The sequence below is a fragment of the Candoia aspera genome, chromosome 1, assembly GCF_035149785.1.
Source record: "Candoia aspera isolate rCanAsp1 chromosome 1, rCanAsp1.hap2, whole genome shotgun sequence".
In the NCBI taxonomy this organism is placed as follows: Eukaryota; Metazoa; Chordata; class Lepidosauria; order Squamata; family Boidae; genus Candoia; species Candoia aspera.
Window position 1 is genome coordinate 679,601 of NC_086153.1, and position 27,262 is coordinate 706,862.

Sequence of the window (27,262 nt, forward strand, 5' to 3'; positions counted from 1 at the left end):
TGAATATTTGCCAGGTAGGAAGGCGTGGTGTGAAGTACGTCAACCAAATAAATCATACTCAGACTATATTTAAGGACAATAAAAGGCAGAGCCTTACAGCCTCTCAGTATGGGCTGGATGATACTATTGCTAAACGGGCTCCCAGTGGTCAAACACCGCACCGGAAAGGGCAGCTTGGGGGATGTCTCGGAGCACCGTGGGGCTCTGGCCCGGGCCCTTGCTGTTCAGCTCTCTGATCGAGGAGCCGGGGGAGAGAGTTTTGGGGACGCTTCCCATGTTTGCCCATGAGATAAAGTGGGGAGGATGGCTAATCGTTTAGAAGAGGGCGAACAGGCCTGAGTGCTCGGCTCAAATGAACAGGATGGAATTGCACAGGGAGAAATGTCAAGTTCTGCCTCTGGGTAGGAAAAATGTAAGGCAGAATTATAAGATGGGGAAGTCCTGACTTGGCAGCAGTATGTGTGAAAGAGATCTGGACACCTTTGTTGTCTGCAATGAGACTGATAGAAGATTTTACATATATCAAACTTACGTAGAAATGTATTTTATATTTAGTATTCATATATTAGAACACTTGCGCTTTTATTATGGCTCCGAACCATCTTTTATTTCCTTGAAGAGTTTTGTTGGCCTTCTTTCTCTTCCCTTCTCACGGATAGTCATAACCATAGACACAGGGTGAGGCGTACGTTCCAAGGACAGCTTCTTCCTGGCAGAAGGGATTGTGTGGCTGACGGTCAAGGGCCCTAGCGAGGACGGATGGACGGACGTTCCCGATGCGGAAGGAGGTCACGGTGGCGCATGGGTGACCTGGGGAGGGGCCGTCTTCTAAAGCAGGGGTCGAATGGGATGCGAATAGTCTGCTGAGAGGAGGGGGTCCTGCGCGGCCGCCCACCCAGCAGCTTGCTGTCATTGCTTTCGCTCTTGGGTGAAGAACAGAGAACTTAACTTCATGCAGCTGCCTCTTTCTTTGGTCCCAGCTCAGAAGCGAACTTGGCAAGGAAGGAGGATCCGCTGCCAGTGCTATCTTGGAGTATTAACAGGAGCAGAGAGTCCAGATTAGGAAGTTATGGTTCCCTTCTCTATAGTTCTGCTCAGTCTCCATTTGGGCACCCCTGTTTAAAGAGGATGGCAACTAACTGGGGAAAGTTCAGAGGGGGGAGGCCACCAAGATGGCGAAGGGTCTGGAAACCAAGTTCTTTGAGGAACAGTTGAAGGATCTGGGTAAGTTTAGCCTGCAAAGAGGTGAGTGAGGGGAAGCACGTTAGCACTCTTGGGTAGATGAACCCTAAAACCCTAGAACCAAACAGTTGGAAGGGGCTTGGAGTCCGACCCCCTGCCCAGTGCAGGAATCCTCAGACCATCCCAGACAAATGGCTGTCCCAGCTTTGCTTGGAAACCTCCAGGGATGGAGCCCCCACGACTTGAGGAGGCAGGCTGTCCTGCTCAATGGCTGCCCGGAAATTCCTCCGTCTGTTGGGTTTGAGTCTCTCTCTGTAGAGCTTCCATCCATTGCTTCTCCTCTGACCTTTAGGCATGATGGAGAATAAATCCCTCTTCTCTGGGGAAGCGGAGAGGAGACAGGAGCGATCTTCCAATGCTCCCATCTCCCCTTCACCTTCTCTTCTTTAGGCTCAGCAGACCCAGTTCCTTTAACTGCTCTCCAGAGGATGCAGGAGGTTTCCACCAACCCCAGTCCCTTCCCAGAGCTGATGTGAGTGGGTTGGGCACAGACAAGGAAGAGGAACTGGCAGGGGCCAAGGCAGGGCCTGCCCCACCTGCAGACACTGGTCAGCAGGCTTCCCCTGAGGCAGGGCTCCTTGAACCTTTGGGAATCTCAACCCCGTCAGCACCTCCTTTCCAGGAAGGGGTAAGGAAGGGTGGGGGTGGGGTGTGTGGAAGTGATGGGGGGGTTGGGTTCCTTTGAAAAAGGACAATTAACTCCCTTCTGACTTTGATTTCCCCTCCCTCCCACAGACTGATAAGGATGGAACAGCTGAGAAGGGAGTTCTCACGTTGTTCCATTTTAGCAAACAGCTCACTGAAGTCCAGGCACACTGCGCCCAGAACGTTCCCTTGGTGTTCCCATCTAGTCACTTGGCTGGAAAAGGCAGCAAGGCTTGCCTGACCCAACCTGTTTTTGGCAAACCAATGCTGGTTTCTAGCAATCACCTTGCTCCTTTCTAAGCGCTGGCAAACCACTCCTTTGTGACCTTTTCTAGCAGGGTCCCAGGGATCCCACAGATTTCACCCCTTGCAGAACCCACAAAGACTTTCTAGTCCCAGAAAGTCCCACAAGCAAAGCATCTGGAAATAAAAGTGGGCAAACTAATGCTGGACCTTGCTGAGGAAGTCTGTGTTGGGTCTGTTGGGAGGAATGGAAAAGGTCACTGGAATGTGGTGGGAATGGGATACTTTGAAGGGCATGAGGCAAAACGGGGGGGGGGACGCAAAAAGTAAAGGGCCCGTTGCAGAGGGCAGGACCAGATGATCCTGGGTGGTATCTTCCAACTCCACAACCCTGTAGGAGTGAGGCAAGGACTTTGGAAACAAAAGGCTGAGCCCGATGCGTATCGATGTGGTGTATTGATGTGGTGGAAAGAAGGATGGCTTGTGAGGACAGAAAACTGTAGAGCAGCTTAGTGAATAAAGTCATTGTGAAGTAGAGTCAGTTACATGTCCTTTTCTTTTTCCCATCTCCTGCCTTCAGTTTCTTTGACTTACTGTTTCTCATCTCTTGTGTAACGTCGCTTACCCTGAAAAAGGAAAGCATCATGGGTATATATGGATATGGGTATGTGTGTGTGTGTGTGTGTGTGTGTGTGTGTACACACACACACACACATATACAGAGAGCCAGTTTGGTGTTGCGGTTAAGGCACCGGGCTAGAAACCAGGAGGCCATGAGTTCTCGTCCCACCTTGGGCACAAAGCCCGCTGGGTGACCGTGGGCCAATCACTTTCTCTCAGCCCTAGGAAGGAAGCAATGGCAAACCACTTCCGAAAAACTTGCCAAGAAAACTGCAGGGACTTGCCTAGACAACCTCCGAGAATTGGACACAGTTGAACAGGTTAAAAAACACACACACACACACACCTATACCTATATGTCTGTATGCATCAGCAGTCTAATTCTTTCAAAATCGGCTTTTTTGAGTAGGGCGGGCGCATGGGTACAGTATGAATGTGGCCATTCTGCTCCTTAATCCAAAGGGAATGTGTCCTCCCTGGCTGGCATAGTCCTTTTCCACCTGACTCCTTGGGAACCTGAATTTCTGCCAGGGAGAGGACAGAGATGTCAGTTAAGCCTATTTTATGATTAAATATGTAGGGTGGATTTCTTTTTATGCCTTTATGATCTTAAGTAATGTGTGAGCTTTGCACAATCTCCTAATGAGCAGCAGCAAATAGCAGGGATGATCTCCGACCAAGACGCAAGGAATTGCCCAGCCTCTTTCTGCAGCAAGGCTACTATTAAAGGCCGAGGAGTGACTCAAAAGGAGCATCCCAAAGTGTGTTTGGTGTGTGTGTGTGCGTGTGTGAGAGAGACAGAGACAGAGACAGAGACAGAGAGAGAGAGGCTGCAGGCTGGCCCTCACTGTAACTTCCACAAACAAGGAGGAGCAGAAACCTCTGAGCTTCTGTGTTCCTGGCAAGAACAGCTTGCTTTTATTTTCTTGGCTGTTCTGCTGGGCACTGAACACCACCCTGTCATTATTTGGCTGGCAGCCAGGAGTTGGTGTCAGTGAACTGCATGTTGTGCTGCCTCCCCCGCTGCTCTGTCCCTCTTGGGTGCCCCTTTCAGACTTGCGGCCCTGCTGAGCACTGCCCGCCCGTGTGAAGAGGGATGGGCAGAGCTCCCTTGCTTTTGAAGAACTCGGGTGGACGCTTGGCTTGGCAGGTTACCGGTGAATTCTGAGAAGGGGGGGCTTCTGAGTAATGGAATTCCCAGAGGCAGGAAAGCCCTGCTGTGAGGAGACCTGCAAACAGCTGGACTTGCTCCCTCTGAAATGTGGGGCAGGTGAGGGGCTTTTCTGCCAAGAGCACGTGACCAAGTGTTCTCCAGGGGAATAGAAGGAGGGGCAGGTCTGTCCACTCTGCAACATTCCCATCCCAGAAGAAAGGGGGGAGATGCCAGATGTAGCTGGGGGAGCCCACAGGGACAGGATTCTGCCCAGCAAAGCAGGAAATCCTCACCAGCAAATCCTTTAGGTTGGGCTGCAAGAAGGAAGAGATGAAGCAGCTGGTTTGTGACCAACCTCACCAGAACACTGGTCTGTCCCTGGCACCCTTTGGAGCATGACAGCCCCTCAGTCTGTCTTGAGAGAAGGATGTGCAGCTGTGATGAGGTCCCTGGAATCCAAGATTTCTCCCAGCTGCAAATTTCTACAAAATGGGTACAAAGCAAAAAGTTGAGGTCTACTCCCTGGATCTAACACTGTCTCAAGCATGTCTATTGTTGTCACTCTTTCGCTTTTGCAGATTCACTACATGACTTTATTAGAACTTTTGCACATTTTCTTATTAAACAAAAGAAGAATCCTGCAGTGGAGGCCAGTGGGCAAGGATCACTTGGGGGATGGGTAAAGCCCATGCTTAGGAACAAGAGTGCCTCTGAGCATGCCTCATCCCATTCATCCATCCCATGGAATTAATCTCCTCAGAACAGAATGGCTCTGCTCGCTGATGTAATTCAGCTCTCTGCATCTGAGATAGTGAAGGCGGATGCACTTTTCCATGTTGCCCTTCCATTGACTGCTGTGTCTGAAAGGGGGGGGGGAATGGAGAGCCACCAATATTAGTGGTTCCTCCTTGACCTGTCCCCTTCCCTGTTAAAAATCATGAAATCGATCGTCATCTCAACTCTGTTTTGATGTGGTCACACAAAAAACTAGAAAAAAAACACCCTTGTGTTTTTCTTTCCAGTAGTCCAATTTAGAAGTAAAGGCATCTTCTTCCTGCACTTAATCAACGGGTACTAACAATGATTGCTGATTTATTGGGCATGGGGATCTCAGCTTGCCTTTCACATGCTCCCTCCACCTGTAGTCAGGTGTGGGAAACATGAATCTCGAAGGCCACCGCAGGGACCTCTCCGGCATGCCTGCCTGCAGAAGGAACAAGGAGAACTGGGCCTGGGCGGATTGGGTCCCCCCGTCTACTCACCCAGGTGCTCTTGAGCCATTCCTGTCCTCACACTTGGCCTCACGGGGTTGTGAAGAATGGAGGGTACTTGGAAAGAGAAGCAAAACAGGTGTGTAAATATTATGGGGAGCCACACTGGGGAATTCTTGGGGGAGTGCTCTAACACAGTGTTTTTCAAACTTGGCCATTTTAAGATGGGTGGACTTCAACTCCCAGAATTCCACAGCCAGAATTCAACTCTGAAGTCGAAGTCCACCCATCTTAAGTGGCCAAGTTTGAAAAAAACTGCCCTAGCATGAAACAAATCCTGTGCCCCCCCCCCACCCTGGGGCCACCACTCTGAAAGCATTGTCCAGGAGGAAAAGCACAGCCAAGGGCCCATCTACAGAAATCTACGACACATCATTTGTTATCCATGGGAAAAACTCCCATCAGGATGGGACAGAAGTGAAGTCATAATTTTTCCAGAGTGTGTCAACATGGCGTGCAATCGGCAGACCGTAAAGAGAAGAGATCCGGCTCACCTACATTTGGACACATCTAAAGAAGAGAGAACTGCCATGGGGGGTGGGGGGGTGCCTTCGAGCTGTGACTCACTGTGGAAGAAGTTCCAGTCCACAAGGGGAGCCAGAGGCCTCCTGGCAAGGAAGCGCAACCCGGAGAGCAAGATGTTTGCTTCTGAATCATTGTATGCCAGGCAGGGAGGAACGAACTGGGAGGCACCGAAGGATTAACTCAGCAGCTGCCAAACAGCCGAAGTGACTTCCTTCTGGGCAGAGAGATTTCAAAAGATTCTGGTCGGTCTTTCCGCCTCCTTTAACCCCTCCCCGCATTGTGCTCCTTGCTCACCTGGTCATGGTCCTGGAAGCAGCAGTCGCAGCCAATGGGCCAAGGTCAGCCCTGCTTGCACCAGAGACTTTATATAGCCTGGAAACGCTGCCAGAGTTCCTCCAGTGCCAGGATCAGCGTGGGCACTCTCTCCATCATGTGGCGAGAGATCGTGGCGTACCGGAACTATTTGATCACCGTGCTGACTCCCCTGGTCTTTCTCCCTTTGCCTCTGGTCCTTCCTTACAAGGTAGGCTGCTTTCTAGATTTGTGCCAGGAGGGTTGAAGGCCAAACAAGTTTAGCCTTTTAAAACCTCATAACTATCTGCTTGGGTTGGCATTCCGGTGGGTATCGATGAACAGACTGGGGAAGGTGCAAAACCGCTTTGAGGGTTTTATGTGCGGGTGGTCTCCAGGACTGCAGCAAAAGACAAAGGAAAGCACATGCAGTGGCATCACAGCTCCCTTCAGTGTCTAGTTCATGCTGAAGAGGCAAGCCAGTTTACATCTGGGGGATGAAAAAAGGCTTTTCTCTTCAGCAGAACAAGAAGCTGTGGGAAGATATTTCAAGAGGTTCCTGGTTCCCTATCAGCTATTCCTTAAACAACGGCTGTAGGAGACAGATCAGGACGAGAGTTTGGAAACTTTCCAAGCATCCCCTGAGCCTGCTGGTTGTGGGGAAAGAAAACGTGGTGCCAAGGAAGAATGAACAACCCACAAACCCAGCAACGTTACAGAGCCAAATACAGAGAGCAAACATTAGTTAAAAGTGCCACTTCCCTCTGGCACCGGTGTTTATGTTTCATGTGATCGGTTTAGTTAGTCAGCGTGTAGGATACACTCCCAGCGCACAGGTACAGGCCGGCCAGTAGCAATTACCATTAGAACGAATAAACAACTTCAGAGGCAGAAGTAAAATAGCACGGAATATAAACACCAGCATCACAAAACTATCTAAAACCACAAACAGACCTCTCAGGATGAAGCATCCGAACATTCAGTCCAAAGGTAAATAAAAAATAAAGATAATCCAGGCTGCTGGGATGATCCGCGGAGAAACTGGCAGCGGAGTCGCAAGACTGTGATGCGGGAAAACCAGGCGGCCGGAGACGGGACCCCCGGGGCTGGTGCCGCTGCCGAAAAGGCCTGGCCCTCGGTGGCTCCGGGCGGGCTGCAGGCTGGCCGAGGGCGCGCCTCCTCAGCCGGAGGCTGCTGCTGGCCGGTCCCGGGGACCCCTGGCTCACGACGGCTGCCCCCGCCTTGCCCGTCCGCAGAAGGCCGGCGGGAGGGCAGAGCAGCTACAGGGGCGCCGGCGGTGCCTCGACGGAGTCTGCCCAGCTCCCTGACGCTCTGCTCGGAAGCGTCGCTTTGGGGCTGCCGGGGCGAACGGACAGACGCCTCCCTCCCACACAGGTAGCGGGGGGCGGGGGGGAGCCGACCTGCCTTTGAAGCTGTCCGCCTGCGAACTGCCTGCCCCGGGGACTCCTCGGCGCCCACGTTCCTCGCCGTCTTTGCAGTCCCATTTCTCTCCGTCCTCCTTGCGTTTCAGCGTAAATATTGGGTTTTTAAAAGCAAGTTCCAGGCTGGGTAAGGCTGACCCGGTCTTCCGGCTTGAGGTGGCGCTGAAGCCGGTGCTTGCGGACCACGATTCGCCTGGGGTTTGGTTTGCGGCTCTCCGTATGTTTGCTGTGAGGCCCGAGAGGGCACGCGCGGGGACGAATGCAGCCCCTTCCCAACCCAGTCAGCACGTCTAACCCATCTGGGGGCTCCAGTTATAGCTGAGGATCAAGGCTGGGGAAAACCCCCCTCTTTGTTGTTTATTCGTTTAGTCGCTTCCGACTCTTCGTGACTTCATGGACCAGCCCACGCCAGAGCTTCCTGTCGGTCGTCGACACCCCCAGCTCCCCCAGGGATGAGTCCGTCACCTCTAGAATATCATCCATCCACCTTGCCCTTGGTCGGCCCCTCTTCCTTTTGCCTTCCACTCTCCCCAGCATCAGCATCTTCTCCAGGGTGTCCTGTCTTCTCATTATGTGGCCAACATATTTCAGTTTTGCCTTTAATATCATTCCCTCAAGTGAGCAGTCTGGCTTTATTTCCTGGAGGATGGACTGGTTTGATCTTCTTGCAGTCCAAGGCACTCTCAGAATTTTCCTCCAACACCACAGTTCAAAAGCATCAATCTTCCTTCGCTCAGCCTTCCTTATGGTCCAGCTCTCGCAGCCATATGTTACTACGGGGAACACCATTGCTTTAACTATGCGGGCCTTTGTTGTCAGTGTGATGTCTCTGCTCTTAATTGTTTTATCGAGATTTGTCACTGCTCTTCTCCCAAGGATTAAGCGTCTTCTGATTTCCTGACTGCAGTCAGCATCTGCAGTAATCTTCGCACCTAGAAATACAAAGTCTTTCACTGCTTCTACATTTTCTCCCTCTATTTGCCAGTTATCAATCAAGCTGGTTGCCATAATCTTGGTTTTTCTGAGGTTGAGCTGCAAGCCAGCTTTTGCACTTTCTTCTTTCACCTTCATCATAAGGCTCCTCAGTTCCTCTTCGCTTTCAGCCATCAAAGTGGTATCATCTGCATATCTGAGATTGTTAATGTTTCTTCCAGAGATTTTAACTCCAGCCTTGGATTCCTCAAGCCCAGCATGTCGCATGATGTGTTCTGCATACAAGTTGAATAGGTAGGGTGAGAGTAGACAGCCCTGCCGTACTCCTTTCCCAATCTTAAACCAGTCCGTTGTTCCGTGGTCTGTTCTTACTGTTGCTGCTTGGTCGTTATATAGATTCTTCAGGAAAACCCCCCTCTAAGTGGGTTTAATTCCTAGACATGACAACACATTACTATATTGCATGCTGCTCTCCTTTTCTGGTTTTGAGTGAAACCTAATTTTAAATGCTACATTCTTCTGCTTCTTTTTTTGATGATTTTATTTTTCCCTTATTTTTGCCAGACTGCCCCCCCCAAAGGAAAAAAGTATAAGTAAAATACAAAAAAAAAAGCCCAAATAAAAAGCATGGGAACATTTTAAAAACTACAATGAATTCGGAGCATATAGAGTCCCAACAGAATTAGCGGGCCTTCCAATCTGGCCCCTGCGTAGAACATTCTCTGGGTGTGTTGATTCCAGGTTAGGGAATATCTAGAAATAATATTCATGTACATAAATAGATATGTAACCTTGGAAGATATCATGTTTTCATTTTGGACAGGAATATTGAATAAATGGTCATATAACAACCATGTTCCATATTCCTATCCAAAAGAAAATTTGTATATATATAACCTGTTGAAAAAATATTAATAGTTAATAAACAATGATGTTATTTGACCTCATTTGTAATGTCTTGGTGGCTGTGTTAATTTTTGGCCAAAGCCTGTTTACATGTTCTTAAATACTATAACTCCATTGAGCCTATCTAGGAGAGAGCTCAGCTTACTGCATTTATTTACAGGACCAAATAATCAGCTTAAAAATAAAGAACTAATTATTTATTTAATCTTAGCAGGTAAAACAATGATTGTGCAACACTGGAAAACTCTAGATAATGTAACAGCTGAGTTGTGGATTAATAAGCTTCCTCAATTGCTACATTAGAAAAAATTTCAGATCAAGTTAAATTAATGAGACCTCAGAAGCAGGAACCACAGTTTTATCAAACTTGGATGGATTTTATGGTTTATCTCAATAGCAATAGACTATAATCTGGCATGCTTTATATACACAGCAAACTTTCACATGTATAGAATGTTAATATGTTTTCTACTACAGATTAAGGTTACTATGGTAACTAATCATTTTGGCCAGGTGAAGAGGTCGAATTTAATTGTCCCCTTTTCACATGTTAATGGTTGCATTGCCTAAGGGAGGAACTTGCCTGAACTTGTTTTAGTTTCAGTCTCCCTTCTGTGTAGGCTTGCAGAGAATATGCAGCTGAGAGAAATCTCTCCTCTCAGCAAACAGCCTTTAAATATGTTTGTTTTCTGTAAATAAAATTATTTTTATAGAAATGCCTGGTGTGTGACTTTTCTGATCTCTCCTGGGCCAAATGCTTTCTAGCACTCTGCCAACATAGAACCAGTCTCTTTATTCATATTGCAGTAGATCTCCTTGGTATTTTCTATATATTTTTCTTTTTTCTTTTATTTTCTCTATATGTATCTTGGATTTATGTAAATATGGTTACCTGATTTTGTTTGGCAAAACTAATAAAAAAAATTTAAAAGGGGGAAAAAAACTCCAGCACCAGCAAAGATAAACTTTGGTTTTCAAATGTTTTGCAATACCAAGTCTAGCAAGAAATACTGAATCCCATTCTTTTGCTGGACTGATTTATGAGACTGATGTCCACCTTTCATGCAGAAGCTCCCAGTGGCCCATGTCGTGCTCCTTCCTCCCATTTTCTCCCACTATAACCTGTGAAGGAGGAAGGGCTAAGAGAGAGGGACTGGGGGCATACGCAGTATTAAACAGACCGCAGGTCAAAATCAGGATTCATTATAAAGTATCAGAATCATAGAAGGGAAGGGTTGGAAGGGGATGGGCCTTACAGATCATCATGCTGGCTGGGGAATTCTGGGAGTTGAAGTCCACACATCTTAAAGTGGCCAAGGCTGAGAAACACCGATGTAGTAAGATGTGTGGACTTCAGCGTCCATGAGTTCTCCAGTCCTGGAGGGTCTACCACCTCCTCAGGTTGCCAGTTCCATCAGTGGACAGCTCTTCCTGTTAGGAAATTCTTCTTGGTGTCCAGCCAAATTCCATTTCCTTGTCATTTAATCCCAGTGCTTCTTGTCTCCTGGGACAATTCTGCCCCTGCCTTCTGCTTTGAAGGCAGCTGTCATGTCTGCCTGCCTGCAGTTTTCTCTTCTCCAGGCTAAACATATCCAGCGAATCCATGAGTCCTTTGTGAGTTTTGCCTGCTGATCCTCTTGGTTGGTCTCCTCTGGACATGGTCTGATTTTCCTAATGTCTCTCCTAAACTGAGATGCATTATTCTAGGGATCTGTCTGACCAATGCAAAATAGAGGTGCATTGTGTGGAAATGTCCTCAATTCCTAGAAAGCAAATTTTACCCTAAAGCTTTTACCACCAGAAATAATTGTATATTCATATACACTATTTATAAATAGTATATTTATATATACTGTATATATACCTCTCCTGTCATGATCTTAAAGAGCTGCAATTTCTATAGTTTTATCTTAATGGAATGCAATTCTGTCTGTCAATTAACTCTGAAATAGATCTTTTAAAATCTATTCAGTCATGTCCAGTTCTCGGAGACTGCTTGGACAAGTCCCTGCAGTTTTCTTGGGAAAGTTTTTGGAAGTGGTTTGCCATTGCCTCCTTCCTAGGGCTGAGAGAGAGTGGCTGGCCCAAGTCACCCAGCTGTCTTTGTGCCTAAGGCAGGACTAGAACTTGTGGTCTTCCGGTTTCTAGCCTGATGCCTTAACCCAGTGTTTCTCAACCTTGGCAGCTTTAAGATGGGTGGGCTTTGACTCTCATAATTCTGGGAGTTGCACACACCTTAAAGCTGCCAAGGCTGAGAAACACTGCCTTAACCACTACACCAAACTGGCTCTTGAAATAGATGTAATAGTCAATTAAATCAGAAATAGATTTAAGAATTCTTTTCCGTGAAGAATCCTAATGAGCTTTATCATTAAGTCCTCAAACCATCCTCTGAGATTCTTGAAGGCTTTCAAATGAACTCATTGTGCTTAAGATAAGATTTCTATATCGAACAGATAAGATTTCCTTTTAATAAGCAAAACAGAGACTTCCCTTAGCAACTCCTGACTGCCTGTTTCTATCTCAGAGACTCAGCAGGGCTGTTCACTTCTTGGATGGGAGATCACCAGGAAATCTGCAGGCCAGCCTAGGATAGGATAGGCAGTTGAAAAAACATGTTGAAAAGACAGGAAGGCAGACTGCCTGGATGAATCACAGAGTTACAAAATCACTGAATCCTTGGGTTGGAAGGGACCTTGGAGGTCTTCTAGTCCAGCCTGCCCAAGGCAGGAGTCCTCATACCATCTTGGTTGTCCCATCTTTTCTTCAAAACCTCCAGCGATGGAGCACCCACAACTCTGTTCTGCTGCTTCACAGTTCTCGTTGCCAGGAGATTCTTCTTTGTTTCCAGGTTGGACCTCCCTCGGACAGCTTCCACCCATGGCTCCTTGTCCCACCCCAGGTGCCAGGGAGAACAGATCGGTGCCCTCTTCCCTGTGGCAGCCCTTCAAGTATCTTTGTCTCCCCTCCGTCTTCTCTTCGTTACGCTAAACATACCCAGTTCCCTTAGCCGTTCTTCGTAGGGTTTGGCCTCCAGACCCCTTATCGTCTTTGCTGCTCTTCTCTGCACCCTTTCTGGGGCCTCAGCATCTTTCCTGTATTGCGGTGACCAGAACTGGACACAGGCTTCGAAGCGTGGCCTCACCAGTGTGGTCTAGAGCAGTACCATCACTTCCCGTGATCCTGATACCGGCCCTCCGTTGATGCAGCCCAGGACTGCGTTGGCTTTTTTGGCAGCTGCAGCACACGGCTGGCTTGTTCTTAAGTGGTGGTCCACCAGGACACCCAGATTGCTCCCATAGGCCCTGCTGTTGAGCCTATGAGAGGGATCTAGGTGCGGAGAAAGCTCTGCCAGGTGGACCCCAAATCAGCCACCTCTTGCATTTTACGCATGTTGGTCCACTGCCAACGGTCCTGCTCCTCTGCTTGCAGTCCACAAATGATTAACTGCAGATCAGGAGCAAAGGGTCTTTCAGGCTGGCTCTCCAATCCATCCCTCCACCCAAACATGCTCCCTTACATAAACTGGCACACCTACAAATGAATCCATGGGTTGGCCGGCACAGTTTGAGCAACGACCAAGGTCACAAAGCAGCCCTCCTGGGCCTCTGCTGCTCGTGTGCCAGTTCTGCTTGGCCAGCTTCTCCTGAGCTCCTTTCCCCACAGACCAGCCCCCTCGGCCTAGGAGATCTGGACAGGAAAGCTTTCCAGGGAATTGCTCTTTCAGTGCTGCTTTGGAACTTTGCAAGCAGGGAGAAAGAGCCCCACCCAGCCTGGCTCGGCCGATTTTCTGGTGGTGAGCGGAAATGATAACTTCCCGTTCTAATCACAGGGACACCTCCAAGCCCTTTCCAAGAAGCAAAGTCCTGGGTGAGCTTTTGTTTCCTCCAGCTCAGTTCCACAGCTATCAATTTTTAAGCCAAGGGATTGCCCTGTCACCTCAATCAGGAACTGGAGGGTAGCAGCAGCAGAAGAGCTGCAATGGGCAAAGTCCATTCCTCACCCGAGGAAAAATACAGAGTTCAGGACAACCGTCACCATTCCCATCATCATCTCAAATCCTCCCTTCTTTATTCTAGGCCTTCCTCCACATTTCCCAGCCTTCTGAAGTTAGGAAGAAGTTAGGTGGACCAATGGTCAGGCTGAGCTTCCTCTGGGCCTTCATTCCTTAAGCAAGGGGCAATTAGAGAGGGGTGACCAGAAAGAGGGACCCCATTCCCCCTTACAAGGATATCTCTTTAAATACCTTTTCAGTGCCAACTACCCATCTGTTCCAATATCGTTTAGACTTGGCTTCCTACTGTCCTTCTAGCTTTGCTGGATGTTCCTGACTCTGGCTGAGGCTCCTGTGATGTTGTGGTTCTCCTGATCTAATTGTAGCTGCTGAATTTCTCTTTGCATTGCAAAGGCGCCCTGAAGTTATTCCTGAAGGTGATAGGGTCTTACATTGCTCAAGTTCATAAATACATCTGGGGAAACGTGCCAGGGAGGGCAGTTAACAGGGCAGTGGGCGAAACGCTTCTCCTGAAAGGAAAGGGAATCCGCCCGCAGCTTCTTGAATTAGGAGAAAAAGAGCCGAGGAAGAGATGGCGAAAGCTTGCAGAAGGAAGCATGATCTATGGAGAGAGGGGAGAGGTTTTTGCCTTTGGTTTTTGCAAACCTAGCAGATTTCAGAACCTCTGATGGATGCTAAGTTTGGCCTCTGACTGCAGGGGAGGTTTGTCTTTGTCCCAGGACATGAAGAACTTGTAAAAACTTCAAACAACTCCTGCTAACCCATAAACAAATTTGCAAATATAATAAAAGCATCAATTAAGATATTACAGCCCATAAAAGTACTGCAAAGCCACATCTACCTTTGGTCTGACCATCCGTCTCTTTCTGTGTGTGTGTGTGTGTGTGAGAGAGAGAGGGGGGGGGGAACACAAGGGCCAGGAGCAAAGGCTTCCAAAGTGCAAAGCCTCCCCCCCGCCCCGTGATTGTTACACCTCTAAGTAACCTTAAGATTAGGGTTACATAGACCGTCTGTCACTTGGACTCAGTTTCTCATTTTTTCTTTTCCAAGCTTAAATTGAATCCCTGATGTTCCTTCATCCATGTGCAAATATTCAAAATGCTTACATGCATACATTTTCTACAGATTTCTTCTAATGTAGTATATGCATTTTTGTAGGCAATTTGTTTAATGCAGCCTTTCTCAACCTTTTGAGCCTGGAGGAACACTTGAAATATTTTTCAGGCCTCAGGGAACCCCTGCACAGTCAGGCTCAGATATAGGCCAGAAGTTTCAAAATTTATTATATTTGTTTCATGGGTAGGCCTGTATATATGCAGTAACAGTGTTCTTAAACTAAACATAAAGAATGAAACTTACCTCTTTAATGTCAAGTTGCCTGAATTGGAAATAATTTTTTAAAGAAATCGTGATCTCCCATGGAACCCCTTGGGACCTCTCATGGAACCCGAGGGTGCCACGGAGCCCTGCTTGAGAAACCCTGGCTTAATGTATGCATTTTGAAACAAGCGTGATAGATTTTTATTACTTTCACAGAGGTATGGATGCTTAGGTATCCCATTCCTCAGTACTCTGCACTCAGTAGGCTCTTTTGCGAAACCTGGTGAAGAACCAAAATAAGGCTGAATTTAGGACCATGTCTTGTTGGGGGGAATGCAAAGGAGGGACAGCGAAATGAAAAGGTGAACCAAAGGAGGCCTCTTCCTCGCCTGTTAAAGGAAGAAGAAAGGAGGAAGAAGAAAGGCCGCTCGGGAGAGGAACCAAGGAGGGTTTGGCTCCACCTTCTCCTGCCAGAAAAGGCGCCTTCTGCAGCAGTCACTGGGGCAGACCTATGGCTAAATGCCGGATGACAGGTCTGATCCCCTCCTTCCATCTCCAGCAGTTCCAACCCAGGGAGCAGCCCAGGCGCTCCACCGGAGCAAACATGCCCAGGATCTGGGCACCATTGTTTGTGACAAAGTGGGTGCCTTTGAAACCACGCACAAGCATGCACACAGGGGTAGCCTTAGAGTCAGCAGGGCTGCCGCAAAGAGAGCCCAGCAGGCAGACCGTGGCTGTTCCTGCCCTGCCTGCCCTCCCTGCTGCTCTCAAAAGTGGGGTGCTGCCCGTCCTGCCAGCTCCTCGGGGGTGTCTGCAGGGGGGCCTCAAAGAGCCAAGAGGGCAGCCAAGGCGGTGCAGTCGAAGTGCCGCCTGTTCTCTATGGGCATCACCACCTCGACCTTTTCAAGCACCCCTTGCGGACCCCCCTTCTTCAACCGCATTGGGAGCAGAGGCTCCGAGTGCTACTTGTCTGAAAAACCCGGCTTCCATCTGGAGCCAATTTAGTGGCCTGCTAAAACCACTGAAATGGAGCAGAGCTTATAACACAGCTGAGAAGCTGACACAGAAAAAGAAAATTATCCCAAGCATAAAGAATCACACACTCAGACACAGTAGCTTAAGAAGTAAAAAGAATCTAACTGACTTTATTGTTGCTTTTGTTACATCCATCTTGGGGGAAAAGATGAGGTTCCTTTGTTCTTCTTTCCTTTCTAAATACTTAGTTTTGCCCTGAACTCTCAGCCCTACCAGCTGCCAAGAGCTGCGTGGAAGAAAGGGGAATTCCAGGCCCACCACCTGGTGCCCAGAGTGGAGGAGAGCATCACACATCCGCGTGCTGGCTTCTGCTGGAGCAGAAGGAGGAGAGAAAGAGGGAGTGGGAGTGGCAACAAAGAGCTTCCTCAGAGTTGCACTGTGGGACAACTCAATTTACATGTTAATTCACATACAAATGAGGCATGCTGGATTTGCCAGGACTTCCAACACCGTCCTGTCTGGCTTGAGGGCCATTCTGGCCCCTTGGACAGAGGGGCTGCTCAGGAGCATCAAAGTTGCAAAGGGAGACAAACAAGGCCGGGTTGTCCTGCCCGGCACCAATGGGCAGCCTTAGGAAGGGAAAGGCGACTCTCCAGGGAGATGAGCTTGGCTTCAGCTGATTTCACGGGGACATGTCTGTGCGGTGTCCTGGGCAGCAAGGGGGCGTGATGGGCACCTCCTTCTGGGATGTTGTTTTTGTTTTGTTTTGATTGACTTTCTTGTGAAATTTAGGTTTTCCTGAAAGTTGATTCAGAATTCCCTGCAATGGCCTTGGCGTCTGGGAAGTTCCTGGAGCTGACACCCTTGTCTGGGGACGCCCAGGTTATGAAACCCAGTGGTAGGCAAATATTTTCCCTGCTTCCCCAGCCCTGGGCCTGCCAAGAGTCTGAAGAACCCCAGTCTGGGGAGGGGCACTTGTTCAGTCTGCAGCTATTTTAACTCCATGGCTGGGTGGGAATTCTGGGAGTTGAAGTCCACACCTCTTCAAGTGGCCAAGGTTGAGAAACACTGTTCTAGAGTGTTAATGTTTTCTACTACAGATTAAGGTTACTATGGTAACTAATCATTTTGGCCGGGTGCAGAGGTTGAATTCAACTGTCCCCTTTTTGAATGTTAATTTTTGCACCTGGGGGAAAAAACTTGCCTAGGACTTGTTTTTAGTTTCTGTTTCCTTTCTGTGCAGGCATGTAGAGAGTCAAGCTGCTCTCACTGAGAGCCTGAGCTTTTAAATATGTTTTGCTTTCTGTAAATAAATTATTTTTATAGAAATGCCTGGTGTGTGACTTTCCTGATCTCTCCTGGGCCAAAGGCTTTCCCAGCAATCTGCCAACATAGAGACCTAGATAAATCAGGAGGCATCTGGTAGCACCTTATCTGACTCAGATTTTATTAAAAGGCAGAAGGCTTTGTGAGCAGCAGCTCATGCCATCAGATGCAATGAAGTGGTTAGACTAATACAGGACTTAAATCGTACTTTGTTATTAGACATTATCCAGCTTATTGTTCTTTCGGAACAACGGTTCCTAATGGCTTTGCCAGAATCTGGAGTCTGGTAGTGCCTTTTCCCACTAACAGATTTTATTAAAAGGCAAGCTTTCATAAGCTGTCACTCATTAAAAGCCTGTGTCTTTTAATAAAATTTTAATAACATTGGTTCAGTGGAAAAGTGCTACCGGACTGTGCCTGATTTCTTTGCCACCGTAGACCAACAGAGCTCTCCTCCCACAAGGCCTCGATAAACCAAGAGTTCCACCTTCTTGTTTTGATGACCAGGAATGTACACTGTGGTTAATTTAATGCACTTTAAAGGAGTCAACCCCAAGTCCCCCATCTTCACTTCCCCCTCCTGCTGCCCAGGACCAAGCCAATCCTCATTCGCCTGCCTTCCCTCCCTCCCTCCTCATGGCAGGCAGCGTTGGGAGGGCAGAGAGGCGGAACGTTTCTCGACTGGGAGGTGGGCCAGGTGTGGCCCTGCAGTGTTGTGGGACTCCAGCTCCCATCAGGCCCATCAGCAGGACCAGCAATGGGGGCTACAGTTGCTGCCAGACCACAGGTGTCGCCCGCCCCAGCAGCTGTTGATGGCAGCTGGGCACTGCCCCCCTCTGTGCCCTGCAGTTCCATGTGCCTCATACGTCTGCCCGATTCCTCTGGCTTGCCTGGATCTCTCAGTCCTTCTTCCCCCCAGGAAGCCCAATGTGGCTACACCATCATCCTGATGGCCATCTTCTGGTGCACTGAGGCCCTGCCCCTGGCGGTGACCGCTCTCATCCCTGTCCTCTTCTTCCCCCTCATGGGCATCATGGACTCTACGAAGGTAAGGAACGGCCGCCGGGCAGGGGAGGAGGGAGGGAGGGAGGGAGGAAGGAAGGGAAGGACCCGCCCCAGCTGACAATGGCCTTGCTTCCTGCAGGTGTGCATGGAGTACCTCAAGGACACCAACATGCTCTTCATTGGGGGGCTGCTGGTGGCCATTGCTGTCGAGCACTGGAACCTCCACAGGCGCATCGCCCTGCAAGTCCTCCTGATCGTCGGGGTCCGGCCTGCCTTGTGAGTACTTCAGAAAACGGCCCCAGGTGTTGTCGGTCCCAGGCCAGGGAGGTCCTGAAGTGCAGACCTTCGCCTCCCGTCGTGCCCGACTGGCGTGGCCTTTCTCTTCAGAATTGAGCCATCTGAAGGGAACTTTGTGAACAGGCTGCTGGGCATCCTCCTGGCCTCTGTTCCTGTTTCCCAGATGGCCCAGCCGCTCGGGGTTCTCCCAGGGAAGAGCCTCAGCAGGTCTGAAGCATCTGTGGGCCCATTTGCGTCACAGCCCAGTGGAGCGGGAACGGCGGGTTGGCCGGTCCAGGGGTGTCTGCAAGGTATGGCCCAAAAGCCAAGGGGGAGGGATTGAACTCTGCTTGGTCTTGATGTGTGTCGCAGCCGCCATCTTGACTTTTAGACCATACCCTGCGGCCATCCGTGGCCCATTGTGTCTCGCGGCAATACGCCAAGGCAGGCACCACCAGGGACCACGTGCCAGGATGTACGGCACATTTAGGGACAGGGACAGGCTGGCTCTGGCTCTGGCTCCTTTCTGGGGCTGGTCCACTGCCTGTCGTGGCCTCCCAGGAGCAGTCTGGATATCTGTGGCTTCCCTGGTTCTCCCACCAGTCCACCGTCTGCAGCAGTGAGCAGGAACTAAGCCAGGGCTCCCGGGGCATTAAGGCCAGGAGTGATGCTCCCAAGCCATCCCCATCTGGACTCCAGCGCAGAGCTCGGTCTGGCAGAATCACGGCAGCCCCCGGTTCGTCTGCTCCACGCAGAAGCTGCTTCCCCTGCCTAGGGTTCCCTGCCTGGCTCTTGGTATGGGGATGAGGACAGCCCTGGCGACCGGGGCCATTGACCCAGCGAGCGAAGCTGTGCGGCTCCTTGAGGGCTGCTGGGACCTGTGCCCAGCTAGACTCAGCCGCACCCTCCTTCCTCCAGGCTCCTGATGGGCTTCATGGGCGTCACTGCCTTCCTCTCCATGTGGATCAGCAACACGGCCACCACCGCCATGATGGTGCCCATCGCACATGCTGTCCTTCAGCAGCTGCACAAGTCGGAGCTGGAGCAGAGCACTGTGGAGCAAGAGGCCACCCAGAACGGGACTGCCAACAGGGCGTTTGAGTTGCAGGAGGCCCCCCACACACAAGGTAGGGGTCCTGCTGCTCTAAAGCTTTCTCCTTGGGCTTCACAGTCTGCCTGGCAGCAGAGGATCGCGGCAGAATGCCGGACCATGACAGGCTGATCGGCAGGCTAGTTAAGCAGGGCAAAGGCCCGCCGAGGCTTCCTCGCCCAGCCAGGGGGTCCTCCAGGTTCAGTCCTGGATCCTCCCTGCATTCTTCGTCAGGGTTTTGATTAACGCCTTGGGCTGGGAAGCGGAGGGAGGCTTACCGGGTCTGCAGATGTTAAAAATGGGGCAGGACCGCTTAACCCCAGGAAGACCAAACCCACCAGAGTCATCTGGCTAGCTTAGAAAGGGAAGCGAAAGCAGCTGAATGGAATTTCACAGAGACGAATGCAAATGTCCTTGCTGGGGAGAAAGAAATCAGGGGCCCAGGGGTAGGATGGGGGGTGCCAGCCTGGCCGTGCTGCCTGTGAACAGGACCGCGGGCTCCAGAGAATCACGCACGATTTAGCTGCAGAATGGGCGAATGTCCTTCTGAGGAGAACCAAGAGCTGGGGGCAGCATGGAAATAGGTCTCTCTTCCTTGTGTAGCCAGGAGAATTAGCTGCTCACCTTCTGTTAGCATTGAATATGCATCCCATCCAGATTATTCTGGAGAGAAAGAAATAAGTGGAAGCAGAAAAGCGCACTGGAGGGGGGAGGCGTCCCTGCTATAAACTGGGATGAACAAAATCCTCTCACACAGTGTGACTGACAGTGGACTTGGGCCCCGGGTGGTAAAACGTCCCTCAGAGCTGTGACTGAACAACCCATCCTTTCCAAGAAGGAAGCAGATGCAAGAACATGTGAAACCGCACCTGGCCGGGAGCACGTGAAAGCCACATGGCCGTGGGCGCTCAGCCTGCGAGATCTCGCTTCCGCTTTGGAGCACCCCTTCAAGCTACAGAGCGGAGCCCTCTTTTAATCGGGGGCTATTATGGTATTTCGTCCCTGGCTGGGATGACCTCTTCCCTTAGAATGGCTCATGGCCTGCCTTGCGTTTGCACTGACCAGACAGGAAGCACAAAGCGCAACCACTGGGCTGCTGCCAGCTTAACTCAGCACCATTAACCAATAGACCAGGGTTTCTCCACCAGGGTCCCGTGGCACCCTCGGGCTCCGCAAGGGGTCACGAGAGGTTCCCTGGGAGATCACAATTTCTTTAAAAAATTATTTCGAATTCGGGCAACTTGACGTTAAAGAGGCAAGTTTCATTCTTTATGTTTAGTTTAAGAACACTGTTAATGCATCTATACAGGACCACCCAGGAAACGAATGTAATAATTTTGTAACTTCTGGCCTATAGTTGGGCCTGAATTTGCAGGGGTTCCCCAAGGCCTGGAAAATATTTCAAGGGTTCCTCCGGGGTCAAAAGGTTGGGAAAGGCTGCAAAAGACTGTTCTGAGGCCCAGTTGAGGCAGGTCTGCGTGATTTTAAAAACTGTTCCTTTGGCTGTTCTGGTCTGTCTTCCAGAGTGTCTTTACTTTAGTTCAGCAAATCTAGGCACACGTTCCCATTACGCTCTTCCCTCAGTGGTCAGCAACGCTATGCAAAGGGAGTAAGAACTAGGAAGCCAAAGAAATTAAATTTATGCCGTAAGAAAATAAAATGAAATATGGATGAAACCAGGTTATATCAGCAGCAGCTGCACTGACTCTCCGGCTACATCCCTTTTTACAGAGAGCTTTTATACCCAGCTGGGCGCAGGGGTGAAGGAGCTGGACTAGGGACTGAAGGCTGCGAGTTCCGGTCCTGCCTCAGGGCAGAGGCCAGCTGGGGGCTTTGGGCCAGTCCCTTTCAGCCAGCACACTTCACAGGGGTGTTGTTGTGGGGGAAATAGGAGGAGGGAGCCTTATGTACACCACCTTGTACAAAAAAATAAAGACAGGATCTAAGTGTCATCATCATCGCCCTTGCAAACCATATTTGCTTGCACCACATCCATCCACCGCTTTGTATGTGGCCTTCCATTCCTTACATTTCTCAGTGGTCCTCACTCTCTTTGAGGATCTCATCAGCTCCTCCCTCCCTGTCTCCCTCCCTCCCTCCCTCCCTCCCTTCTCTGCTCATCTCACACAAGTGGGAGGCTAACGAGGATTAAAACACAGCACAACCCACAACATACAACCCCAGCGCCCAAGGGTTAGGCTTAAGTATAAAAAATAACCTGCTCCCAGAAAAAGCACGTTGCTGATCGTAGCAGAGCTCACCCGACCAACTGGCCTGGGAAACAGCCGGGTCTTCAGGGCCTCGCGAAGGCTGCCAGTCGGGGCCACCCAAATTGGCGGGGGGGGGGGTGTTCCGTGGGGCAGGCGCTGCCCCAGGGAAGACGTGACTCCGGGGCCCCGCCAGCGGTATTCATTGCTGGAGGGAAGGGGCCTGGAGCAGGCCCTCCCTGCTGGATCTGTGGGGCGGCCAGGGACGATGGGAGAAAGTTTAGGGATCTGTACAGGCGCGTAAAGAGTGGAATCAGAACCAAGCCCATAAAGGTTAGTGTCCAAGAAAAATACGAACAAACAGGAAGTCATAAATAGACCTGGACTACTGAATTGTATGGATTGGTGCATGCTATAAATCTAAACAATTACAATAACCGTGAGACTTCCTGCCTGTGCCTTTGGTGGCCTTGAGGAAGGCAGTGGGCATCAGTCACCCTCCTTGTCTGAAGCGGCCAGGCTATGGAGCGGCCCCAAGGGACGTTCACTGGGCACCAAGAAGACTCTTCGAGTGGACCAGATGCCCACTGAGTGTCTCCACTGCTGGGCCCTGCCAAGGCCACCAGTCTGGGTCTGGGTCTGGGTCTGGGTCAGCATCAGCAGGGGACAGGAGCACCCTCCTGTTTTGTGAGGCGGGATGGGTCCTGGAACCCCTCCAGGCATGGCGTGGCCCGGCCTGCCTCAGAGCCAGAGTGGGGCCGTCCCGCCTCCCACCGGCTGCCGCCCTGGGGGCTAGGATCCCCGCACCCCACCTGCCCCCTCCCTCTTTGCTCACGCCCAGTTTCTCAAGGACCTCCTCCCCCTGTGAACACGCAGCAAACGCGCATGTGCAGGTGGTGGTGAAGGAGGAGCAACCACCACAGAAGCTGGAGGAAGACCGGCAGCGGCTGCAGCAGAAGCACGAGACCTTCTGCAAGGGGATGAGTCTGGCCGTCTGCTACTCTGCCAGCATCGGCGGGATCGCCACCCTGACGGGCACCACCCCCAACCTGGTGCTGAAGGGGCAGATGGACGAGTAAGCGTCTCCGCACTGTCCCTGGCATCCCTGGCGTCCCTGGCACGGGGGTTCGCTTCCAGCCCTTTTCCCACATTGCCAGGTGTTTGCCCGGCCTCAACAGGGATTGGTCACCTGACAGTCTGGCATTTCCCGGCCCTGCCGTTGCGTCGCCCATGGACAGTTTGGGGGGAAGGGGCCGTTCGGGGTGCATGTTCAGAGGAAGGGCTCCATTGGCCGTGACGGCCAACCAGCGGTTTCTCCTTGCCAGGCTCTTCTGCCACAACAACAACGTGGTGAACTTCGCCTCCTGGTTCACCTTTGCCTTCCCTGCCATGGTGCTGCTCCTGAGCCTCTCGTGGCTGTGGCTGCTGATGATATTCCTGGGCCTGGAGTGAGTGGGGGGGGGCTCCTTCTGCCCTGTGGGAAGGAAGTGGCATGGGGGGTTGAGGGAGAGGCAACCCAGGGTGGGGCCCAGGGGGTCCCTCCTGTCTCCGTGTCCAGGTTGGGAAACTGGGCAATGCTCGGCCTCTCCATCATGAAGAGATGAGGGCAGAGGGGACTCGGTTTCCTGCCAGAGACCCTGACCAGGCCAGAGGAAGGCCCCTCCGCTGGCCAGGCACACCTCCTGCAGAGGGTGGCGCCCCAAGCGGCCCTTTGGGGACAAGGGCAGATGCTGGGGTATGCCCTCTGCTGGCCCCCATCCTTCCCCCTCTGGCCTTTCAGCTTCAGGAAGAATTTTGGCTGCGGCACCAGCGAGTCGGAGCGGCTGAAGGCAGGCAGGGCGTACAGCATCATCAGGAGCGAGTACCAGGCCTTGGGCCGCATGAAGTTCTCCGAGGCGGCTGTGCTGGTCCTCTTCATCACCCTGGTGGTCCTTTGGTTCATGAGGGAGCCCGGCTTCATGCCCGGGTGGGCGAGTGCCGCCTTTAGCCAGGAGGGAAAGAGGTGAGCAGAGCGACTGGGGGGTTGGGTGTCTCTGGGCAAGCGGAGCCCCTGAGCTCTGGGAAAGCCGCCTCAAGGCCACCGCAGCCCCCATCATTGGGCCAGAGGGCGGCAGCTCCCCCCTCCCTGTCTCTGCCAGAGGGGGGCTGAGTGACGCTGGGCTCTGTCCTTACAGCTACATCACAGATGCCACCGTCGTCATCTTCATCTCACTGCTGCTGTTCCTGATTCCCTCTGAAATGCCCGTCTGCTCTTCCCGGGGCCAGCTCGAAGGTAGGCAGAGCTGAGGAGCAGAGTGAAGAGGGCCGGGATGGAAAGGGCCAGGGGCGGGGGAGCCCGTGCTGCAGACGGTCTGGGAAGGGACAAGCAAGCGGCCTCGAGCTCCCTTCCCTCTGCTTGCAAGTTACCCACGCCGGGGATTGGAGGGAATCCGGTAGCCCTTTTGCCGAGGACAAGGCCTCCTCCTGCAGCATTTGCCCCCTTTACGATTCATGCCTAGCAGTTGAGTAAGGCTTCAGTGGTCCACTTCCACTGGTCTTTGAGCAAAAGAGGGAGAATTGTGGTTCCCACCAGCCGCCCACCGAAGACTGGCACTGCCCGGAAACAAATGGGGGTAGGGAGCGGAGAGGAGAAAACTTCAGCACCAGAATTCTGAGTTTAGATTTAGGATGATCCCAGGAACATGCTGTAAACTACATTGACTTATTCCCACCCCCCCAAAAAAAAAACTAAGAAAAAATTAACTACTTCTGGCCCCATAAACCCAGTTTTGCCACAGGAGGAATAGAAGCTGGAAGCTGGGAGGGGAGGTGAAGTGAAGCTGGATGACTTTCCCCATCTTTCCTGGCATGGCATCAGCCTCCTGTGAGGGCCTCCCCACCCCCCAAGATAACACAGTACCACCAGGTGGAGGTTCAAAGGGAATTTAGTTTCTTGGGGGTGGGGGAGATGGCCTCCCCAGATGAAAGCTTGGTGCTTCCCCCAGAACCGTGGGGCTCTGCCCTCACATGCAGCCTCTGCAGGCTCCCGCTCTGCCCCCAGGGCAGCAGAGGGGCAGGCTTCTCCCTTGTCTCCCTCAGCGTGGGGGAAGAGGGCTTCCTCCCCCCTCACCCCTGCCCTCTTCTCTTCCAGGCAGCCCACGGCAGATCTGCGTGCCCCCGGCCCTCCTGGACTGGGCCACGGTCAATCGACACATGCCCTGGAACATTGTCATCCTCCTGGGCGGAGGGTTCGCCCTGGCCAAAGGCAGCGAGGTGAGTGGCTGCTGCCCTGTTGATGGCAGGGGAAGCTCCACGCAGGGCAACGTTGCCTTTCTTTGGCAGAGACCAATTCCTGGGCCAAATGCTGGGCACGGCCTGCTGCTGCGGGGAACCCTGAAGCAAGCAGAGCCCGGATTTGGTGGAAGAAAAGCCCTTTCCCACCGCCAGAGGGCAACCATGTCTTGCCAAAGCCACACCATTGGCGATGGAGCCCTGAAGAGCTTCCTGGAGCTGGGGCTCCCTGCCTGGCTGGAAAGTCATGGCAACCTGGTGGCTGGGCTTCCTGCCGTGGCCTGCCAAAGGGGTAGACCGGAGCTGCGGCACATTCTTTGCCCCAAAGCGCTCTGCAATGTGCCCAGGCTGCAGATGCATCTCTGATGCACCGTTTTGGAGGAGCCCGACCCCAGCGGGTGCCTTCTGGAGGGGCAGCACTGCAGGGCCGCACTGGAAGGCAGCATCTTGGGCTGGGGTGGGGAGGGGGATGGACGGATGCTTAACCTCCCTCTTCACTACTCCCCCCCTGGACTTTTCCAGGTCTCGGGCCTGTCCAAATGGCTGGGGAGCAAGCTGACCCCTTTGCAAACCATTCCCCATCCAGCGATCGCCTTCGTGCTCTGCCTCCTGGTGGCCGTCTTCACCGAGTGCACCAGCAACGTGGCCACCACCACCCTCTTTCTGCCCATCCTGGCTTCCATGGTAAGTAAAACGGAGCTGCCCCCAAGGGGGTTATGGACCTGCAGACCCTGGATTGCCCGTGCTCGGCCTGGTGAAAGGAAAGAGGAAGGCAAGCGGGCTTCCGGACCAGGTGGGCAGCCGCTGCCCTGTGCCCTGCCCTGTGGTCAGCCTCTCTCTGCACCCACAGGCCCAGGCCATCGAACTCAACCCGCTGTACGTGATGCTGCCCTGCACGCTCGCGGCCTCGCTGGCCTTCATGCTGCCGGTGGCCACCCCGCCGAACGCCATCGTCTTCTCCTACGGCAACCTCCGGGTCATCGACATGGTGAGCCCTGTCCCTCAGCGGTGGGGCTGGGGTCCTTCTCTCACCCAGCAGGAACAGAACCCATCCCTGCCCCGCCAGTGTGGCTGACGAGCCAGCCCGGAAAACCTCAGGCCTCCCCTGTTGCTCTCCCCTGGCTTACCCCCGGCTGCCGATAACACAGAGCCTCCGATGATAGGCAGCTCCCCTGAACACGAGACTCCGAGTAGCCGCCTGCAGGAGGCAGCCGCCCCCTTTCTGTCTGGCTTGGGGGTCCAGACAGGGAACACTGCTGGGGGAGCTGCCTCCTTTCATTCATTCACAAACGAGCCTGAGGTACACTGCCCTTGGATGTGGAGGCCCCAGTGACCTTCCGTGCTGGATTCTAAGTTGCTCTTCCTTGCCCACCAGGTCAAAGCTGGCTGTGTGCTGAACATCCTGGGTGTCCTGACCATCATGCTGGCCATCAACACCTGGGGCTTCCCCTTGTTTGACCTGCACCAATTCCCGTCCTGGGCAAGCAGCAATGCATCTCAGTGCTGACCGGAGGAAGAGCGTTACCCGAACTCAGAGCCGCTTCCCAGGCCCCATGGCTTCCTGGACATCACGTTGTCCCACCTCAGGTTGGCCCTGCCTTTGAGGACTGGCACTGGCATGCTGCCAGGCATTGGTGGATGGACGTCTTCTGGGCACCGGTCTCCCCTTGCCCTGAAGGGCTCCAGGCACGTCATGTGAGAGCCAGAGGAAAGGTGTCTTCCTTCCAAGCAGCTCACGTGAATGCGGTGCAGCACTGGCCAGCAGCACTGGCCCGATGCAAAGCTGGAGCGGGGATGCCTCTGTTCTGGTTCATGCGTCAGCTCCTGCGGAGCATTTCTGCACCAGCCACAACAGCTCCAAACGTCCCGCCGGGCCAGCCCCCCCACCGCTGGGTGCTCTGTGTTTGCAGCTGCATGTCCAGAAACTTCCTGGCACTTCCTGAGCAGCTGGGCTGCGGGGTCTCAGGCCAGGGCAGGACCCTGGGGTCTCTCCTGGGCATCATGAAACTATGATTCTGTGAAATAAACTGGTTTTCAGCCAGCCCTGCTCCCTGCGACCTGGTTCCTGGGCAGATGCCCCCTTTGCGTGAGTTCAGGGGTGTTGAAAGCCAACCTGCGGGACCCACAGGACTCTTTCCTTCCAGCCTGGCCCAGCAGGGTGGGAGTGGAAGCCCCTGTGGTCAAGGCTGGGGAAAGAGGCTGGGCCAAGCAAACGTGCCGGGGGGCTCCAGCCCCGGAGGGGGGAATCTGGCCACTTTTTCTGAAACTTGCTCTTTGCAGCCCTTCCTGTTGCCTGCCTTGCTGAGAGCAAAAAGCAGAGTGGGGTGGGGGCGCTGGGCGTCCACATCTGCACGCTGGACCCTGCCAGTCACTGGATGGACCCCCAGCCCTGAATCTTTGTGCCTCTGCTGGGTTTGCTGTCTTCCCCACTTTTCTAGTTAGGGTTAGGGTTTTTGAATTGATACCGTCACACCTACCTACGATGAATAACACAACCCCATTTTCT

At 52.2% G+C, this 27,262-nt stretch overlaps 1 protein-coding gene and 1 long non-coding RNA gene across 4 annotated transcripts; one reads left to right on the forward strand and one right to left on the reverse strand.

Moving 5' to 3' along the window:
* Positions 1–1,465: 1,465 nt before the first annotated feature.
* On the reverse strand, positions 1,466–6,079 carry LOC134491582 (uncharacterized). 2 transcript variants are annotated; one of them, XR_010067343.1, is made up of 5 exons: positions 5,995–6,079; positions 5,743–5,914; positions 5,167–5,232; positions 4,198–4,386; positions 1,466–2,756 (listed from the first exon to the last, which is right to left on the reverse strand). It is a non-coding gene; the product is annotated as an uncharacterized LOC134491582 (long non-coding RNA). The 2 variants fall into 2 exon arrangements; XR_010067342.1 differs by lacking the exon at positions 5,995–6,079 and having other exon boundaries at positions 5,743–5,923.
* Positions 6,014–26,846, forward strand: SLC13A2 (solute carrier family 13 member 2). Of its 2 annotated transcripts, XM_063295152.1 has the most exons (12): positions 6,075–6,223; positions 17,828–17,956; positions 18,053–18,189; positions 19,108–19,316; positions 22,363–22,561; positions 22,812–22,934; positions 23,267–23,488; positions 23,661–23,758; positions 24,617–24,738; positions 25,279–25,440; positions 25,607–25,744; positions 26,132–26,846. In XM_063295152.1, exons 1-12 carry the CDS (start codon positions 6,131–6,133, stop codon positions 26,261–26,263), a joined length of 1,764 nt encoding a protein of 587 aa, XP_063151222.1. In that variant the 5' UTR covers positions 6,075–6,130; the 3' UTR covers positions 26,264–26,846. The 2 variants fall into 2 exon arrangements, with proteins under 2 accessions (XP_063151231.1, XP_063151222.1); XM_063295161.1 differs by lacking the exon at positions 17,828–17,956 and having other exon boundaries at positions 6,014–6,223.
* Positions 26,847–27,262: the final 416 nt, after the last annotated feature.

Excerpts from the sequence above, each read along its gene's own strand:
- SLC13A2 (XM_063295152.1), top strand. The coding sequence starts at position 6,131 with ATGTGGCGAGAGATCGTGGCGTACCGGAACTATTTGATCACCGTGCTG. Across the intron at positions 19,317-22,362 it reads GGAGGCCCCCCACACACAAG|CAAACGCGCATGTGCAGGTG; the intron begins GTAGGGGTCCTG and ends GTGAACACGCAG. Across the intron at positions 23,489-23,660 it reads TTTAGCCAGGAGGGAAAGAG|CTACATCACAGATGCCACCG; the intron begins GTGAGCAGAGCG and ends CTGTCCTTACAG.